General features: G+C 37.9%; 1 protein-coding gene across 2 annotated transcripts in view; it reads right to left on the bottom strand.

Moving 5' to 3' along the window:
• klhdc3 (kelch domain containing 3) overlaps window positions 1–20,010 on the bottom strand; it is a 30,026-nt gene extending 10,016 nt beyond the window's left edge. For both annotated transcript variants that reach the window (XM_008430225.3, XM_081616275.1), the window contains exons 1-8: window positions 19,872–20,010; window positions 18,012–18,255; window positions 15,698–15,874; window positions 15,384–15,499; window positions 15,229–15,300; window positions 13,714–13,927; window positions 12,962–13,048; window positions 10,754–10,862 (exon numbers count right to left, since the gene is read on the bottom strand). In XM_008430225.3, the coding sequence (XP_008428447.1) occupies window positions 10,754–10,862; window positions 12,962–13,048; window positions 13,714–13,927; window positions 15,229–15,300; window positions 15,384–15,499; window positions 15,698–15,874; window positions 18,012–18,165 (929 nt within the window). In that variant the 5' untranslated portion in view covers window positions 18,166–18,255; window positions 19,872–20,010. The remainder of the gene's footprint in view (window positions 1–10,753; window positions 10,863–12,961; window positions 13,049–13,713; window positions 13,928–15,228; window positions 15,301–15,383; window positions 15,500–15,697; window positions 15,875–18,011; window positions 18,256–19,871) is intronic.
• Between the last annotated feature and the right edge of the window lie 532 nt (window positions 20,011–20,542).

The following is a 20,542-nucleotide window of genomic DNA, read 5'->3' as shown; positions in this document are numbered from 1 at the left end:
TTATTCTTTTTTCTTCTCTTTATTTTGTTGAAACAAGTTTTTTTTAAAATGTGGAGATCTTTGGTTTCAAGTGGCTTTTACGTATGATGCAGGTTATACAAAAAAGAAGCTACTAAGCGGATATTGTTACATTTTTTGAAAAAAGATATTTTCCATTTATGTTAGGGGAAATGAGATGAACAATGTTGCAGGGGAAAAGGTTTACAACGTTCACTTTAATGGGTTTTTAAAATTATTTTTACAGATGAATATTGTGACAGTTTTCCTCTCAGTGGTGTTTTAAAAATATGTGTTCTGTGGTTGGACAGTTAGTTTTTAACCTTGTTTATGTGAAAACTCCATATCATAACGCATATTTATTGAAGAATGGGGAGGTTTTTTCTTATAAAACTCTAACAAACACATTCAAGCTATTCATTGTAATATGAAACCATGCAGAAAAATGTAAGCCGTGTGAAAACCTCTCCAAGACACTGTCCTGGGCTTCCACGCATTGCATCAAAGCTCTTTGGCAGCTGAGATACTGCACACATTGATATCGCAATAGTAGCTGCAATTCAATACATAGCCCTGAAAACTAACATATGTATCTATAAAGCACAGCTCAGTAGCTGTGAACTACTGTGCAGACTCACTCAGAAGAGACGGTTCAGGTTGAAGATGCTGACATGTGAAGCGGAGCAGATAAGACGATGTTTGAACAGCAGTAATAGTGTTAACAAGAAAGCTGAAGATTGCATCCTCCTAGATAAAAGTTTCTCGCTTGCTCGTGGATATTGTCGGCCTGAGTGTGAAATTTAGCAGAGCATCAGGAGATGTTAATACTTTATTGGTCGCCACAAAAAGGAAGAGAATGAACTGAACCGTAAAGGCAGGAGAAAGAGCGAGGGGGTGATGGCGGACGAACGATGGACTGGCGGTATTAAGAAGTGGGAAAGTCACAGCGTACGACTTTATGTGGCATCCTGGTGTTTGACGGGCCACTTTGTTACTTGATCAGCAAAGTATCAGTGTGTGTGTGAAAGTGCTCCTCCCCCTGCAGTGGCAGTGGTTCCCAGTCTGAATGATGCCTGAGTGATGCTGCTCCCCCCACTAAAACAACACTGGTTGCTATTTCAAACAACACTCAGTGAGGGCGTCTAATCACCTAATTGCCAGCCCTTGCACTGCCTACTCCACCTAATTACCTTCTAAACCAAGGCCTTGAAACTGCAGAAGACAGAGCTGAGCTAGCGTCCTGAGACCTAAAACAGACGAGGAAACAAGAGTCTTGTAAGGAAAAGGAGTGATCAGTAGAATTAAAAATTACTTTCAGAAACTGTTAAAAGCCAGATAAAGTGGTAAAACTGAGATTTTCTCTGTGTTCTCCAGATGTGGAACCTGTCCTTTTCTAACAATGTTTTTACTGTCTTCATTGGCCATATCCTCATTCTTGGGCTGATATGATCTGCATCCTTTTCCTTTCTCTCCTTCCCACTGAACTCTTCTTTTTCTGAACCCCCTTAACCCACAGGAACTCATCACACACAACAACTTCCTGCAAACCGTCTTATCAGGACAGCCAGATGGGCCTTCAAATTATTTCACAACCTCTACCGTAGTTTTGTTAATGCATTAAAGTGCTGAAAAAGGTTGTGGTCTGAAAATAATTCACTCCCTTTGACATTTTCATTGGTGTGTACGTCCATGAAAAGCCAGGTCTGCTATGTTTCTTTCTCAAAAGGAAGTAAAATGTTTCTTTTCTTCTAGTCCATCAACCAGGACACAGGGGGCCATTTGGATAACCACATGACTATAAATATGCATCAACAGAAGAGGCTCCTAACCTTCTAATAGGACTAGTAAAGCATAAGTTTTCATATACATTTTTGAAATGATAGCATCTATAAGCAGGTAAAGGATTTCTTAACATCTACATTGACTCCAGCCAGAGATAGGAATGATCTGGGATTTAAATTTTCCTAATTGAATCCAACATTGTAAGTTATCACAGATTGATAGATTAATCACTGATACCCCATGTCTTCCAGGGCTATCAGTGCCCCCTCCCGGGTCGTGGCTGGACAGTGGATTAGGAGCTGTAGCTGTCGAGACCTAAACCCCATGCAGAGATTGAGACACAAACTACATCAGTCCTGCAGGGAGAGACGCCTGACTTTAGATTAGACAAAGGGGACGCCGGCCCCAAACAAGCACTTATCTCCAGTTTCAGCCACTGTGGACGAAGGCAGCTGGGTTTACTGGTGATGCTGAAACAACTGGTGGTACTCACTGCTACAAATAATAATGGTAACACTAGAAAATGTATGAAGAATTTTAATCGGGGCCTGTCAAAGTGTGCACGTTGGTTGGAGCCCAGCGTACTGATGCTCAAAATTATCTAAAGTAAGCTACAATGTACTCAATAGCATGTGGAGAGTCACAAGCATGTTGAGTAACATGGTCTTACTCCATTCAGTATGTCACAATTAGTGTATAAGCTAAAATTGGCCAAAATGCTAATGTTAGCCTAAGTGCTACCGATGGCATGTGGGGTATCACTAGCATGTTGTCTTACATTGATGTTCTCCATTCAGCGTGCGAAATATGGATAACAAATGAAATAATAGCTAAAAAGCTTAATTTAAGGAAAAGGCTACTGCTAATGTTTGATAGGATTTGTGAAGAAAACTTAGCACTGGAACTGGAAAATATTTTAAATATTCAAAAATAAAACCAAAAACAACAAATAAAACATAATAAAAAACACACACTACCAAAACTATAAATAAAATGGATTTTGATGTCTAAACAAAATTGCTCTTCAAAAAATTCTAGTCATCAGAATGTAAATTATTGAGCTCATTTTAATTAATCATTCAATTAATTAATAAGTTGCTTATTGCAACAGGCTTAACTGTACAATAAGCGATTCTGGAGAAAGAGTCTTGCTGCTGTAAATTGGATTTCTTTCTTTTAATAAGGCAAACATGCAACACTGTTTCTGATGCACAGTTATTTCTACAAAACGTTTAGTTTGTTGTTGAGTTAGCAGTTATTCAAAAACAAACTGTCTTTTTTTAAACAAATCGATTTATGACAACGTCACAAAGATTCACCTTTTCAGGCTGTTTATTTGAGCTGCAGCCTAACACCCAGCCCGATGACACCCTAATATACACAGCCAGCCAGCGGGTTAAGGAGGGTTACGATGCAGATGAAATACTATCGTGATCTTGTCTTTGAAGAGTAAATCACAGTGCTTGCTGCGCCGCCCCAGGGTCTTGTCCCGCCACGCGCGGGATGCCCCACATCCTGCGGGGGTCGCCTTCACTGTTTGACAGGTTTTATCTGGGGCACACTAACACACACAGGCACGCGCACAAAGACAATTAATAAAAGGAAACTTCTGGAGCTTACCCTTTGACACTACAGCCAAAAGATGACAGTTGGTGTTGGTTTGAAATTGATGGTGTGTTGACAGGCATGTTTTGGTGGAATCAAGGAGACGTAGTTATTACTTTTAGTCTATAAAAACAAAATCTATCAAATTTAGGATTTCCACAGCAATGTCTTACTAGTAAAGTTCTCTGCCTCATTTAGCGATAACAAGCCACACCTCGCAGAGTAACAGCTACCCTTGGATAAACCACAATATGTCCCAACAGGAGATATCAAAGCTCCAGATTCCTGACCTTCATGAACTGCTCAACAAAACGGCTGCACTCTGCAGGACATCCCTGCCTCCACAACTTTCAGTTTTGTAATGACCCGTTAAATTCTCCTGAGATTAAATATCATGGGGAGATTTTTGTGGATTAAAGTGGGTGGTTTTGTTTTGGCTACCAGTGAGATTACCAGCGGTGTGGTCTCTCCCATGCTCAGCGTTCAGAGTGGACACACACTCGCAAATTCTTTCTTGCAACCAGAATCAGAAAGCTTTAATTGTCATTGTACAGGAGCACAACAAAATAAACATATTTATTTACTTTACTTTTTACTGGGATTTTATGTGACGTTCTGTTACAAAATAGTGGATAACTGTAATGGTTAACAGATTCATTTTGCAATAACAGCTGAAAATCATTTGGGGGTATCTCTGTAGCTGATTTACAGATCTACCTTCATTTTACTTTCCAAAAGTAGCTTTAGCTTAGCCTGAATGTACTGAGAGCAATAGTGGCCCTCAATTTTAAAGTCTTAATGAGATTTAGGTCTTTATTTGGACTACAGCCCTTTACAGCCTCTATCAGTTTTTTTTTTCTTTTTAACTAGGACTGCATTGTAATTGGCTGAATCCATACTTCCATCAAATCTCACCGTCTTCCCAGCAGCATTCACCATTTTTCATCTTGAAACATGAAAGTGGCTAAACTTAAGTGTGAGACATTGGAAAACCGCATCTTCATTTTCAATTGACATTTTTAGGATTTTATTTGGGGGAGTAAAGAAGGAAAGGGACTGAAAAGAAATTCACGCCTTATTTTTCAGACTTATTTTCTAAAAAAAGAAACTTAATCCACGTATCAAGAATTGGAAAACTATCTATAATTTTTTTAACACTTCACAATAATCTGCTTTGTGTTGGTCTATCACATAAAATCTAATTAGAACTCCAGGAACATTTTAGGTTGAGAAAATGACTATCAACAGACCAAAACATTTCTGTTTATTTTCTTCATCATAGGCATGAAGGCCACAAGCCACAATGAATCAGTTTTTCCATTTCATTTTCAATGAATTAGCTTTGTGTTTAATGGATGCTTCTTAAAATAAAACACTGAAAAACTTTTCACACTCAGGCAGTTTGGCACTATCCAAATAAAAACTGATTTAATTTGACTAATAAACAAAATTTAAGCAAAGGTGGACCGGATTTGGCCTGCAAACCTCGAGTTTGTCGCATGTTTTAAAGGGTGCGAATACTTTTGGAAAGCACTGTGTACATGCAGTGAAAACAGAAATTATATTAATTGAAATAGGCTAGCAGATTGACTTGAGATGAGAAAGAATCATTAAAAAAAGATCATTTATAATTGAAGCGTCTAAAGTTAGAAGTGTCGTCAGCACGCTTTTGATGTCAGTTAGTGACTGCCTAATGCTAAATGGAAGAAATGTAGTAAGACTGGCACAGCAATGCAAGCATGTGGGTGTGTACGTGCACCCTGCTGACGTAAGGTGATGAGGGAAGCTGTGAGTCACTGTGTCATGTGAGTAGATGAAGAAAAAAACAGCTAAAATAAAAAGAGGCATCAGAAAAGAGAGATAATGATGGAATTGAGCTGTCAGACTGGCTGGTTACAAAAATAGGCCAAAAATCTGCAGATTTCACTACAACACTGAACAAATCTCTGAACAGATTTTACTGAACAAATTAGCACTAAATGAAAGGCAGCAGAAGAGAACTGTTAGATTCAATCAGATTCATCATTACTGTTATTTGTACATTAAGCAGGAGCTTAATATAACAATGAAAGAAAGGTATTATAATGCAGCATCAACTGCTACTGTCATCATATAACATTTAACAAATGTCAAGCATTTGTTAAACCACAAAATGCTTTTTTATCTAATATCCGAAATGAGCTTCTTTGCACAATTCATCTGGATTGAACATAAAGTCTTATAAAAAGTGTTATTTTAGCCAGTGATTCTTATTTGGAAAAAACTATTTAGCCCAGTTGTATTTTACATTTCTTTCTTTTTAAACTAAATGGGTCCTTCTGCTTGCTCAAAATCAATAAACTAGAGGAATCAGCCAGGTTAACTTACATAGAGAATGTTGTACCAACTGGAAATATATAACATCATTAAATTATGTTGTACTAAAATTCTGAATTTTGTATGGATTTGGTTTGTGACTGTATGATAGGAATGTACTGGAAAGAAGTGGGCTGATTTGAACTGAGTTTGAAGCTTTTGACAGAAAACTGGATCTCCATTTTGTAAGCTGTTTTAAGATTACATTTGTTGTGAACTGGCCATATATAAACTTTACACAAAAAGAAAAACCTGTGGTTATGCCTTTCAGGATTTGCATTGGCCTTGTTTAACCTATGGATGCACAAACAGCTTCTCATTACTGTGACCAGTTGTGTGAGCAACACATTCGCTACGTCAGGTCCGATTACCAATAGCTGCTTCCATCTGCCTGAATGAATCCAAACAAGCAGCAAAAATATGTCTGGAGCCATGAAAATTTTCTTCACAGGTCAGAAGGAAAAAAAACTGCAAACAAAACAGTCGTATGCAGGTGACAAAAAAAAAAAATCAAGCTGATATAATCTTGCTGTATTTTAGTATCTGAGTAACTACTGACACCACAAAAAATATTTAGCATGCTAAAAGAAAAACTTGAAAGACTAAACCGGTCCCTTTTTCTCTAAAGTCTTCAAAGAGTCTTTATCACTAAAGACCATTCAGGCTTTGATGGAAGTAAAATGACTGGTCTCTGCTGCCAGCAGTGAAATGTATTTAGAATCCATTTAACGAACACCGTTATCCGCTTTCCCCATAGAGGTACTGGAGGACTAGAAAGGTTTTATTTCACTCACAACTGAGATCACTTAGATACAGACATTTGGAAAAAGCCTTCAATCACAAGGTAACATTTTAGCACAATCATTACAGTTTTTACAGCTCTGCAAAAAATATTTTCTTCTAAAAAAAATAAATGTTCCAATAGTCAGGTTGTTCACGGATCTGTGGCAAATTCCCCTTCACACATTCTGAACTGTCTGCTCCCAGCATGCCAATCTGTCATGTCCTTGTTTGCATCCTGTCCCTCATAGGATGCCCTGTTCCTACGCTTAAACTGCTTCCTGATTTAGCCCAAACTGGGATTATCGTAAGCAATTAAACACAACATGATGAACGCCAACAATGACACCATAGCTGCAGCAGGAGATCCATAATCTATGTGGCACTGCTTTCGTACGCAGCTCGGATCCTTTTAAGGTGAAAAATAAAACACAAACTCTCGGGTTTTAGATCTGCACGGTGTGTGTGCTTAGTTGAAGGTCAGTGCAGGTGGAGTTGGTCATGCGTGGGGTCGTCCTTCGTGGGACAGTGAGCAGGTCCCGGTAAATGAGTGAAACGGAGGCATTGAGGGCATATCAAATTGCACCCGGTGAGAAGAACGTTCCCATAGGTCATAAATCAGAGACGGGGCAAAATTTCGCGCCTTTCTGCAGCACAGCAAGTCTGTTTAGATTGACGAAAGTGGCACACAAAGGGCTGCTACTAATGCCCAGCCTGTCACTGACACACAAACAATGTTTGCTCAGTTACTTCAGAAAACGTAAAAAATTCTCTCACAAAAAAATTGGCAAATGTGTTCTGTTTAACTAGAAATGAACATAGGAAAAAATAGGCTTAATAAAGATTTAGCAAATTAATATGTATAAAACTGCTCTATAATTTTACAGCTTTACCTTATGTTTCCTTTATTTTTAATAAATGAATATAGCACGCTATATCATGCTGAAAGCAATGGCAGTGTTGTATTAATTAACTCTAGTGTCTAAAACTAAAGCAATAAATTTCTTCTGACCAAATTCCTTCAAGTAAAACAAATATCACAAAGTGGGAACAAATATCAACAGAAGGGGTTCTGTTTTGGATCAGTCTGAAAGGACGACCAAGCAGGAAAACAAAATGTAGACAATAAATTTTCAACACAATTTCCTTAGACGACCCACCAAAATGAGGAGGCCCAGAAAAAACACAAGCAAAGTGTCCAGAAGATAATTCATGATTGCCCATGTGAGCATTTGTCAAGGTTGCTGAGACAAACACCCAATAACTTTTTACCCCATTTAACTGCTCTTCTGCAAAAATAAACAAGACAGAGTGGAAATGGGTGATTATAAAGCCAATATTGTCTCTAAGTAAGTGGTCTGTAGTGAAAAACCACCTGCTATTGATGCAAATCATCCCAGGAATTAAAAAAACTAATGAAGCGTAATAGAACAACTTTCGAAGTAAAGCAGGCAAATGAGTTCGATAAGAAGCTGTTAGGGTTTGTTTGTGTGTCTAGTCTGTGCATGTGCTTATGGGACTTCCTGTGTGTAAGAGGCTTAAGTGTGCTCACACAAACAAATGCGCAATTCTAGGTAAAAGAACCTGTGTGGTCAGCTTTCTTATGGGCTGGGAGGATAAAGCAATCATTTGTACAGTAACTGAAAACTACATCTTGGCAGCATTAAAAACCCACAGAACATCTGCTTAGCAACAAAATCCTGCGTATTAGAAATACTGCAGACAAAACAAAAGATTTTTTTACAGGAATACCAGGGGTGGAGGTCTGCATATGTTAACCACGAGTCTTAAATTGCTTGGGATTTTAAACAGGATGTTGGAGATACTCTGCGATGTTTGATTTCTTCCTCTTCACACTTCATCAGCTCAAACACACTCCCCTCTCCAGACTCGTCTCTATCTGCTCTCGACAGGAAATCATGACTCCTAAAACTCAGACTAATCCCAGAGGAAATCCAAAACCATCGAGGGGCTTCTAATTATATTTTTTCACTCTTATTTTGTGTAGCTTTCCATCTCAGAACCATGCCAAAGGTGTTATTGTTCAGCAAAGAATTTATTATTCACATTTTCCAAGATATAACATCAGCCTGCTAAAATTAAAGAATAAGACAAATGTGTTGCTCAACATTACAGCGCAAAAATATTCTTTTTTTTCCCCCACACATTACTTTAAAATCACACAACTTAATTTTATGTGACATATCACAAACTAGTGCAAAAATATCAAGTATGAGTAAAGTGACCCGTTTTATTTTTGTAACATAAATATCAAAAATAGCAAGAAGGTCCCGTGTCCTGGCTTTTTTCTGCATGGAGTTTGCAAGCTGGCCCCCGTAACGGTGTGGGTTTCCTCCAGATTTGTCACTTCTTCTTTGAAAAGTAGCTCTAAATCAGTCAGATCTGACTGAGAGCGAGTCTGTGAACAACTATTGTCATTTCTTTCCACAGATTTCGAACAGGATTTCAGTTCAAACTTTAACTTGGCCATTCCAACACATGAACATACTTTGATCCAAACCAGGGATTGGTAACTCCGACCAGATTCAGAACCAACTGAGCTACGGGTTTAGGCAGCTCATCCACAGTTACCATAGGCCTCTATTCTATAGAATGTGGTACTGAAAACAAATGCATGCCATATTTTCAAAAGTTTAACTGTGAAAAGAAAAAAAATAACTGTGCATCCCTTTCCTTCCACTGCGTTGGTCTACCACATCAAATCTGAATAAACACACTTAAGTTTTTGGTTGTAACATGAGAAAACTGGCGACACTCAACGACTCCAAACACTTCTGGAAGTCACTGTATGTGGTGAATTATAAAGCTCTGAAGGAATTCCAGCCTTTGGACCCGTTTTCAGACTCCTGTAGATGCCAGTAGACGGAGTGGAGCTCAGAAGACCTTATCCACGGCTCTCTAAACCGTTGTCAGGTTGTCCCTGTGGGGTCTGCCTGATAACAGTAGCACTGTTGATAACACTAGCCCAGGACTCAGACAACTTTAGACCACGCCAACGCCGTAAGCTGCCTCATTAATCTGCTGGCTACTGGCCTATCACAAGTCCGTCACCAGCCCAGCGGCACCTAACCAGCTTCAAACCACCGGCTATCACTACTGTCTTACAAGCAACAAGGGGAATAATCAGCCTGCCGTCTGCAGGCGGCAGACCCTCCACTTTGTTGTTCAAAAGAAACAGAGTTCTTCTTAGTCTCTGCTTGCTTTGTTAATAAAAAAGTCAGAACAACACTTGTTTTTCTATGTTCAAGAAGGATTCTATGTATTTGTCTTTAGTCAACTAAAAATTTAATACAAATTCAAAACACTAAACTGCTTTTAAATTATTTCCTGGAAGAACCAGAGTTTGTTTCAACATTATTCAGGTGTGAAAACAGCCTCGGTCTTCTTGTTGGACTACCAAAGACGGAGCGATTCAGTAATTATTGGAATTAAATCATCTTGATTTTACGTTTAAAGAAGTAAGATTTTGAAACCTTCAAAATTCTTCTGTGGGTTTTGTAAAAATCCCTTTTCAGGGTTTTCCAATTTTTTAGGTAAGACAAGGAAAGATAACTGTTTGACAGTCATCAAATATCTCTTATGTGTCTATGCATGGTACGCTACACAATTAAGGGTAGATATATTTATTTTATAATGCCAACTGGTAATTATAACTGTTGTATTTAATGTATAAATATAATACAATTTGACTATATGATTTCACGGATTTGATTATATTTTTTCATAAATTTTAGCTTTCTTGTAAAGAGCCTCAAGAAAAAAATTGTTGTGAATTGATGCCAATAAACTTACAATAATACAAAATTGATACTTTAAATAAGATATTTATCAAAAGATCAAACAATCACAAAGATTATCTGTAAGATATAACGTTGTTTCTCTAAACTTTTTACCTTAGCATGTACAATAATTTGGCACACAACTTTCCAAAGAATACCAGCTGTAGAAAGTTTGTATTATATCCACAAACCTCAACACTAATCAAATTGAGGCCAAACTGTGGTTGTAATTTTTTGCATCACTACTCGTCTTTGTAAAAGCTGTTACATGCATTTCTATCAATACTTTCTAAAATAAATGAATACATTTACAAATATATGTAAAAAAAAAAAAAAATGCCTAAAAGTGTCATTATTTTTTTAATGTATGGATAATTAACCGTTTAGGAAGAAAACACTGGTTGGCTTATAAAATGATAGGAATATTTTCTTACCTTGTTCCTCCAAAGAGGACGATTCGATCTCCGACCATACAGCAGCACTGCCGCCTCCGAGGACACGGGCCTTTCCCCTTCGGCTCTACCTTCTTCCACAAGAATTGTTCTGTTGTGAGGAAATTCAAGAAAAAAAAATCAAGTGAGTCACAACAATATAAAAGAAGACGACTTAATAATTCAGTCAGACTCATTTACATTAAACACAGCAAAAATAAAAAGTAATCTTGGGCACATTAAATGAAGATGTGTGAGAGCTACGTCATAGAAATTCTCCATCACTTCAGCTTACATGATCCAATAGTGATTTCTTTACTGCTCTTGCAGTTCATAAGCTTCCTTCATTAAAACAATGTTCACAGTTGAACAGCAATTAAAAAGAGAAAACAACGTCTAATCTTAAAGTGAACAATGTGCAGTGAGAAGTGTTGTCTCATTTATGCAAGTAATGTAGTGCAGTTTCTGTCTGAGAGAGCTACATATTTTCTTCTTGATGTCTTGATTTTGTATAGATAAAAAAAAAACACTGCTGGGAAACGAATTAAAGTTTTAAGATCTTGTGTTGATGTCTTGCTTTTATTCACAGAGACATAATGGCTGGATGGAAAACCGAGACAGAATTTCCATCACCAATAAACGACAACCTTCACATTTCAGCTCCTTTCTGCCGCTCTGAATCAGAATGATGATGATGATGACGTTGAGGCTTCCTTGTTTGCTCCATAAAAGGCTTAAGTGCAGCCTCACAGTCTCATCCTCAATCATCACCACATCTCTATAGCAACCTGCCATTCAAATTTGGGAGCATTATGATTGTAATCGAGGTGCTGCCATCTAGTGGACAGCAAATAGTTTGTATAAATAGCAGAGGTCAGCTGCACTCTGTTCAAATCACTTGAAAGTATTAACTATTCATGGTTTTTATTCTGATAAAAGTCTGGAAATGCCCATTTGTGAAATTTAATTCAGCCCCCTTTACTCTGACACTCCTAAATTAAATCAAGTGAAACCAATTCCCTTCAGAAGTCACTTAATAAACATCAAGTGTGAACGTGTAATTTAAGACAAAGAAACAAAGCAGACAAGTGAGGAATAAAGAAGTTTTAAGCAGTGTTCAAATTGTGAAAATAAGTTATACGAAATCCACTTTACACATAATAATTGACAACTCATTTAACTTTGCAAACCCAAAACAGGGAAGCAACTGAAGATCATTTCTGTAATTGATTATTCAATCAAATATTCTGACAATTGAATGAAAAAAACCCATTCATATTCTGCAGATTACACTATTTTCTAAATACATTAAAGGATGCAAATAAGCAAATAATTCAGTTCCCTTTTTTTAAACATAATAAACATTTTATTGCCTAAAATGCAATAACAAAGCATTCTTTTAGTGAAAGCTTGATTATAGCAAAGCAAAGGAAACTTCTGAAGAAACTAATTCCAGCATCAACATGTGAAAATCTCAGCCCTTCCTGTTCGAAAGGGCTGAAAGCAGAAACCAGAAAGGCTAATCTGGTGACTATTTTTTTGATTGACCAACTATTAATTGAATAGCAAAAGGTGAAATGCACACCAAACTTTTAAGTTTGTTTTCTTTTTTTCCAGAGAAATGATTTTAAAATCCTGTAACTTTTTCTTGCAAGTCACTATGCTCTACTTTGCGTTGGTTAAATCGCAAAAAATACCAACAATTTACATCGACGCACAAAATGTGAAGACAATCATGTCTGATTTTAACATGTTATAGAAAAATAACTGATAGAATCAGAAAACCACAGGTGTGTTGCTTTAGCTATAACAGCAATGCTTTTGTTGCAACAACAGCACATTTCATTCCCCAAGGGAGAGCAATTAAAGTGAGTTGAGAGCTGACATTTGTCAGAGCTCTAGAGACTTGAGTTATTGTCAGGTTTTCATCTGAGTGCTTCTGGCCCAACAGATATGGCATTTGGGTAACACTATGCAAAATGAAAAGGGAGCCGCCAGACAACATTGTGAAACTGGCAATGATGTAATAAGGGAAGGAATGATTGTCTGCAGATAAAGTATAAAAAGTAGGACAGTGCAAATAAGCGCAGCAATGGCTGCATTTCCGCTAGACATCAGCAGCAGTGACACATGAAGGAAGAAAAGCTTCTTGGAAAGCAGACAATAACGTGACACCTTTGCCCAGATAGATTTAAGACGGAAACAAATCACCTGGATTAAACTTCCAAAGGTCGTTGAAGTGCCGGTCCAGGCGGGCGTTGTAGCCTCCAAATATGTAGAGCTCTCCGTTGTAGCAGACTGAACACAAATCAACAGTTTTGTGACTCGTCACAAAGATAAACAGTTCAAAGAATATGGCAACATATGAAAGGCTGGTTAGAAATGAATAACCATCATGGACATGAATGTGATTTATTTGGGTCTTTTTTTTGTAAACAGGAAACGACTTCATTGGATTTCCAATTCAACAAGTTTTTCAATTTATGTGGATTTTTCTCAAATTCTCACAGGCATGAAATTGAACATTCAGGCTAAAACGAATAATTTTCCCTCCACCAATTTTGGGAAAAACTCTGGTTGAGTATTTGGTCACTATTCTTATCAAAGTTAGACGAGTTCATATTTATTTGTTGGTTTCCACGCATTTGTGGAAACCAACAAATGCGTTGGTTTCCACAAAAAACAACTTTGTACACCAAATCTTGGTGATTTTAAAAGTTGTTAACTAATAATCCCACCCTGGAAAATATAGTTCAAATAAGTTATTAAAAGTCAAAAATTAATACGACATATATCCGCAACATGGGTGTATGCAACCTTCTAACCAGAGCTGTATGCTAGTTCTTTTTATACTTTTATCACAATAAATCTGTGAATAGAATAAAAACTATAATCTTGATATTGGACAAGTAAAATCCAAAAACAGATTCAACACGTGTTATTTGTGTGTGTTTATGTCTTACAGGCTGAATGACTCCTGCGTCCCTCTGGCAACAGCTGTGTGGTCGGGGTGCTCAGCCAGCAGTTGGTCTCTGTGTCGAACACTTTGATCTTGTTGCAGTAGATCTCGTTGTTGGAGTGGAAGGGGCCAAAGCGGTCTGCCCTCCCTCCAAACACAAACATTTTTGTCCCAATGATGGTGGCTGAGTGGAAGTCTCTCCATCGTGCCGGTGTGCCCTTGGGAAAAAAAGAAAACAAACCTGGGTGATGACGGTGCTGAACATATTATCCATACTTTTTATATCTACTGGGTATATCTACTGAAAAAGTATTTGTCTCAAAAAGTATTTTTTTTGACAGCTCTATTCATATCAGCCACTGGTACTTCACATATTTAATGAACATGCAGAATGCAACTAAAATTCCACTTTAATTTCTCATAAATTTTATTATCAGTTCAAAAAATAGAGGAATGGAAACATTAGTTTGATCACGACTTTTAAAAAAATAGGGGACGTCTGAAAAGACGTCCATCCAGTCACCACGTTGCAAATAAGTTGCAACATGGTGCAAATCAATTGGATTCAAGTCCAGACTTCAACTAGGCCTCCTAAAATAACATTATTTTGGTATTTGTAAGCCATTCGGAGGTGAACATGCTGGTGAATTCAGACAGCTCTGCAAATATTGGTCTTAAATTCCTCGAGTAAAAATAACCATGTGTTTCATGTTTTATTTATAATACATAAAATAAATGCCAAGATTGGCTGTGAAAAAAACTACAATTGCTTTGATGTTTGTGGAACGACAAAATATACCTAGTTGTTAGAGGCAGCCTTATATTTAACAGTAAAAATTAAAAACCTGAGGTGTTTTTTTTATTGGGCAATATTATTTTAAATCTACAATTTTATACACTTAAATAAAAACTTGAGTTCAAATGCAGTTCACAAACCCATTCTCACACTGACAAAAAAAAAAGACAACAGCACCAGCTAGTGGAACTACTTACCAACTGCAAGATGAAAACCTAAATCTAAACCTCTTTTCAGACATCACTGTGTTGTAACAGGTACAGAGTTTATTAGTATAATACAGCTCCCTGTTGTTGCGAAAGAATAAACATGCAAAAGCAAAACTGGCTCTGTTGTTAATGAATAGCGCTTTGGAAAACAAAGAAAAGTCTTTGCTCCCTGCACATTCCGCTAGCCTGGAGCCATGCTAAAGCCTTTCACATGTCTGCATTTCCAGAATGTGCAGATGTTTTTTTTATTTTCTCTCTTCAAGGAGAGGAAGACAATAAAAGCCATTTGAGAATTCATAATAATGTGGCTCAGAAAAAAAAAATCTTTTAATTCTAAAAAAGAATGTGAGGCTTAGGAGAGAAGCATTTATTTCACAATGACAGGAATTCTCTCTTGATATCAATATTTTCTCAGCTAGAAAATAAGATGAAAACATTGTTTACTGTGTGGTATAAAAAAACAAACAAAAAAAACATTCTATCCGCTTTAAAAATAAGGATGATTTGGACTCACTCTGGCATTAATTAGTGACCAAACCATGGTGGTGGTATCCAGCCGGTGAATGTCATTAGAGAAGCAATCAGCCTGAAACACCAAGAGGAGAATAACTTTAAATATTTATATTTCTGTAAAACGTAGGTAAAAAGTAAAGACTGACACACACTCACCAGCTGCTCGTATCCTCCAAATATGTACATGGCCTTTCCTAGCACACAGGCTGAGTGGCCATCCCTCGCCCCAGGAACTGCCCCTGAAATCTTGGGCGTGAACCACCTGTGGGTATCTAAGAAGCGCAAACTGGTTAGAAACTGCTGACATTTAAATCATGTGCAACATCATAAAACCACTAGACACGCATGCAGGTGTCACAGCTTTCCAACTTGACAAACGGTTTTGTCTGAGAGATCCTTGACATCAAACGTGCGCACCTGAGAGGAAACACAGTCGCTCGACAGCATGAGTAAGACGAGGGTCTACTTACTGACATCAAAGGCGTACAGCACGTTGCAGGCCCCCTCTGTGTCGTTACGCCCGCCCCAGAGGTAGATCGTATCATCCAGCAGCACAGCTGTGTGGCCGTAACGCATGTACGGCACTTCACGAGCCCGTTCGTGTCCCCCCGACCTGACTGGGGGCAACTTCATCCAGCGCAGAGACACTGTGATACACAAGTAGCCGACAACAGCTTCTTAAATTAAGTGAACAAGACTTATTACCATACACTGTATAACTGGTCAGTACAGATTAAATGATCAGATATGTCCAAACCTTTTGCACCAAGGGCCAAAATCCCCAAGTTGAAAGTTCTCAGGGGCCAAAATTAGCTTTTTCTCTCCAATTCAAGACTTTTAACAATAAATTAAACCAGTGTCCACTGGAACAAACATTAGTATGACGTTTGCCTCAATTTTTATGTTTTTTAAACTTTTCAAACCTATTGTTTTTTTTTTCCATTTTGCTAGTCTATAAAATGTTTTTATAGTATTTTTAATGTCTTCATGTCCACCAGGAAAAAAAACTTTGCCTTGTTTAACCAAGTATAATAAACCTGCCAGGGAAATGTTTACAAAAAGTGTTTATCTCCAGAGGGCAAAAAAATTTCTACCACTTCTGAACTGCAGTCAGGGCACAAAATTATTCCAGAGGCCACAAACAGCCACTGAGTCGCACTTTGGACACCCCTAATCATTAGGCAATTTTCTCATCATAAAATAAGTATTTAAAAAAATTATACAGAAGTGAAAAGAAATATAATACCTGAAAAATACAAACCAGGGTGATTCAAACTGACAATCCAAATTTAACTGTATCTTAGGAGAAAAAAACAAAGGCTATAAAGAACTGCTGCAATGAAAAGGAGGACAGAGAGGCCAAACGGTAACAATCAGTATTTATGGTGCGTTATTTACAATCAGCTTCAGATCTAGTTCTAGATAAACTTTTTAGGATATTCCAACGGCAGGTAAGATCACGCTACTTGAGCAACTGTTAAAGCAGCTGGCTGACCTCACAGAGGAAAAACCAATGGTATATGGGTCAGGAGGAAGCAACGGAACCAGCTTTATATGAGTCGGGGTGACAACTTTCAAGATAACAGCTGTGTTTGTGAGTTAGCAACTGAAAAACATCTGATGGGACCAAGTAAACTAACCACAATGGAAATCCTGGAGTCTAACTGTTAGCTACAGTTAAAGTGGTGGAGCTTAAGCATAAGGGGAGGTTTCTATCAAACCTCTCCTGTGGTTGAAAGCCTGTTTATTACAAGGCTGTGACTGGAGTGACTGGAGTTTATATGGAGAACAGTAATGTGCATCTACACTTTTCACCCACAAGGTCAATGTCGGTCATGAAAAAGACACTGCGTGCAGCATGAATGGCTACCAGAGCGGATAGGATGAGAAATATCCCAGCTGTTTTATTCTATAAATAGCTAAAAAAAAATTATATTTTGTGTAAGTAACCACACATAGAGCTCCGGTTGGTTGCAGAAGATGATTGCCCTTACAAATCTGGAGGTTTCTTTCAATTAAAAGGGTGTTGTTCCTTTCCACTGTTTTACCAGGTGACATAATAAAGTTGATTTGAACCTACTGTGCAGAATACTACTTATGTAACTGGATCTACATCTGTTTATAATTTAAGTGTCTTGATTATACATTTCTGTATATTAATTTGATCTGTTTGTCTTGCAAAGTGGCAAAGGTAACATTTGCAGTGAACTGGAGCCATAAAAAACAAATTACTAAATCCAGCAGGTGGTGTTTCATATTTTATCTATGCTCATCAATGTTATATTTAACATTTTTATATTTATAATAATCAGTTGGTTTGTTTATTTTAAAGCGACATGAATTACTGACGCTTTTGATTTTAAAGAACTGTTTTTATATCACACAATTTTGCAAAAAGAATCTTTGCAGAAATGCTGTGACACTATAAAACTACCGCATTTTTATTCAAGATCATTTTGCCTTGAGAACCTCAACCCAACTATTCCCAGACAGCAGCCGCAATAATTCCTACATTACTTTATACATTTATGACTACAGTTTTTATCTCCTGACATTATGACATAAATATTCCATCTTACTTTCCATCATTCTAAGATTCCCATGCTTGGGCAAGTGCTTAGTATATTAAAACTATACTTATTTTCTTTAATTTACAAAAAGTTAAACAACCGAGCCTCTAAACAGCCACACTTACCACCTACAACAAAATACAGTTCCACACACTTAAATTTAAAACAAACTTGAAATAATTTCAGATAAACAAAAACCACATTCACCGCCCACCTGAGTTGAAGACATGCACATCGATCTGACGCAGCGTCTCGTAGTCCTCCCCGGAGCAGTAGCCCCCAAAGGAGTAGACCTTGTGCCCCACCGCCACAGCAGCATGGTTGACTCTCCGTGGCCCTCCTTCTAGATGCACCGACCAGCGCAACATTCCAGGCGCAAGCACCTCTTGTGACTGCGAGTCTTTAGACCATCACTTTTGTTACCCGCTTGGACCCCGACAAGTCCATATCATTGATTCCTGTAACCAAAACAGCGAGAGCTACACAGTTACTCTGTCTGCAAGATGCAACAAAGGAAAGCCCAAAGTGTAACCGAGCTCTGAAGTTGCTGAAAGCCTCACAAGCCCCTGTTTCTAAGCTGGGAGAGTATTTTAAGAGGTGATTAGACCTACACCTACCAGTCCTCATTCTTTCTGTTCACTCCCCCTCTCGGGGACCTCCCACTGGTCCCAAATACGCTTTCCAGTATGTCATAAATGCATAAACTCCACCTTTAAGTGGAGTACGTTATCAATAAATAAGTTGTATTTCCGCAGATGTGCATAAAATAAGCAGTCGCTGTTCAAATAGAGTTCATATACTGGTTATAGCTATTATCAAGCTATTAATAGCATTTGTAAACTGTGAACTGGTTGTGTAAGTAGTTGGTTTTGCATGATTATCCACCCATGAAATGCAAGATTTAGTGTCATGCCTTAAATTTACAAAGAACAACAGTTACCTGAAAATATTTTCAATTGCTAATTTTGTTTGTGAGGAGCAGAAAATGTCATGAGAAATGAAGAACCATTTATAATAATATTGAATGTTAACATGATGCCCAATAAGAAACGGTGCCATCTGATACACAAGTAGACACTGTACTTCCTGGTTGTTTATTATGTCTCTATGCCCCAGTTACTCACTGACCTTCAACCTTTTGTCTGCTCTTAAAAATAAAATCCCCAGATGACTATTAAACATAGATGTCTATTTTGATCCCACATAACTTTTGAGGTGTAACAAGAGTCAATCCCGCGTTTAGGAGGAAATCAGTGTCAGTTTAACTCATTGCTTTGTTTATCAGTTCATCCCTGTTTTGTAACAAGCCGTGATCAACAAACTGCCACGTATGTTCGGGACAACATGAGTCAAGATGATAACTTATGTAAAGCTGAAAGCGGCTGTTCCCGTAGACTGATCTGAATATATCACAGAGAAACAAATAACCTCTCGATTGTACTACGTGGATATTCTCTCGTGTGCCCAACACCAACTTTGACAACAATAGTTGGGCAGCTTTTAACACCCTGACCTACTGATCTGGAAAACACTGATATCGGATGAGTTGCAATGGCACTGACAGCTGCCAAACCAGTCTCAATGAGTAATAAATGCAAGTCATAGCACTGAATTCATCACGCTTGATCAGGTGTACTAAACAACACTCCAACGATTAACCTAGATCCAGTTACATTGAGGTCTTTCAGATAAAGTCAAGATAACGACTCACAACAGCTACCGAGGCTGGCTAACGTTATCAGTTAATGGATAACACAAGCTATTGAAGATAAAAAATAAATAAATAAATAAAAACAGCGGCTAAACGCCAAGTTCAACTATTTTTTAATATGCCTACGTTCACAACGTCCCCAGCGTAGCTTTTTAATAGCCTCAGAAAGCAGCAGTTTGATACCCAGCTGTTGAAAAGCTAAGCTAAAGCTAATCAACTGAAGCTAACTGCCTGACTTAGCTGTTAGCTAGCGACCACTAATGCACAAAAACAACCAACAGCGACTACGTTTATTTCTTGCACTTGCAAAGGTTACAAATGGCTTATTTGAGAGAAGGTGAAACAGGTATGGAGTTTATCTACCTTTGGGTTGAGGAGCTAGTCGTTAACTGGTGTTCATACAGGCAGAACCATCCAGTAAGAAGAGCCCTCACCGTGATGTCATGAAAGAGGGTGACCGTTAGCGCCATCTGTCGGAGGTGTGGAGCTTTGCATGTTGAGGAAGGCATGTTTTCAAATTTCTCAACCACAATCCTCTCACTGGTGTCAAACACCAGTCTTCAAGGGCCGCTGTCCTGCAACTTTTAAATGTGCCTCTGCTGCACCACACCTGAATGGAATAATTCTGGAGAACTTATCTGCACAAGGAGGAGGTAATTAAGCCATTTCATTCCAGCGTTTTGTACCTGTGGCAACATCTAAAAACTGCAGGACAGCGGCCCTTGAGGACTGGAGTTTGACACCACATGCATGTAAGTGAAATAATGTCACGACGACATGTGGATGTCTGTCAAGTTCACATGTTTTTCTACAAATTCCTGACATTACTTAGGCCTATGGGAAAGTTTTAAACAGCTTGACCAGCTGAACTTGTTATGTTTCTGCCAAAAACATAGTTACCTTAAATCAGTATCAGAATGAAGGACATGCAAAGTAAAACCACAGATTTCCAAGTCAATAAACATAGGTAAATCAGCCTTTATAGCCTTTTAAAATATATTTTAAACACAGGAAAAGATAAACAAATATTCTTT

The sequence above is a fragment of the Poecilia reticulata genome, chromosome 15, assembly GCF_904066995.2.
Source record: "Poecilia reticulata chromosome 15, P_reticulata-male-v2, whole genome shotgun sequence".
NCBI lineage: Eukaryota > Metazoa > Chordata > Actinopteri > Cyprinodontiformes > Poeciliidae > Poecilia > Poecilia reticulata.
The sequence above is the reverse complement of the archived record's forward strand: the minus strand, read 5'-3'. Positions and strand labels throughout refer to the sequence as shown.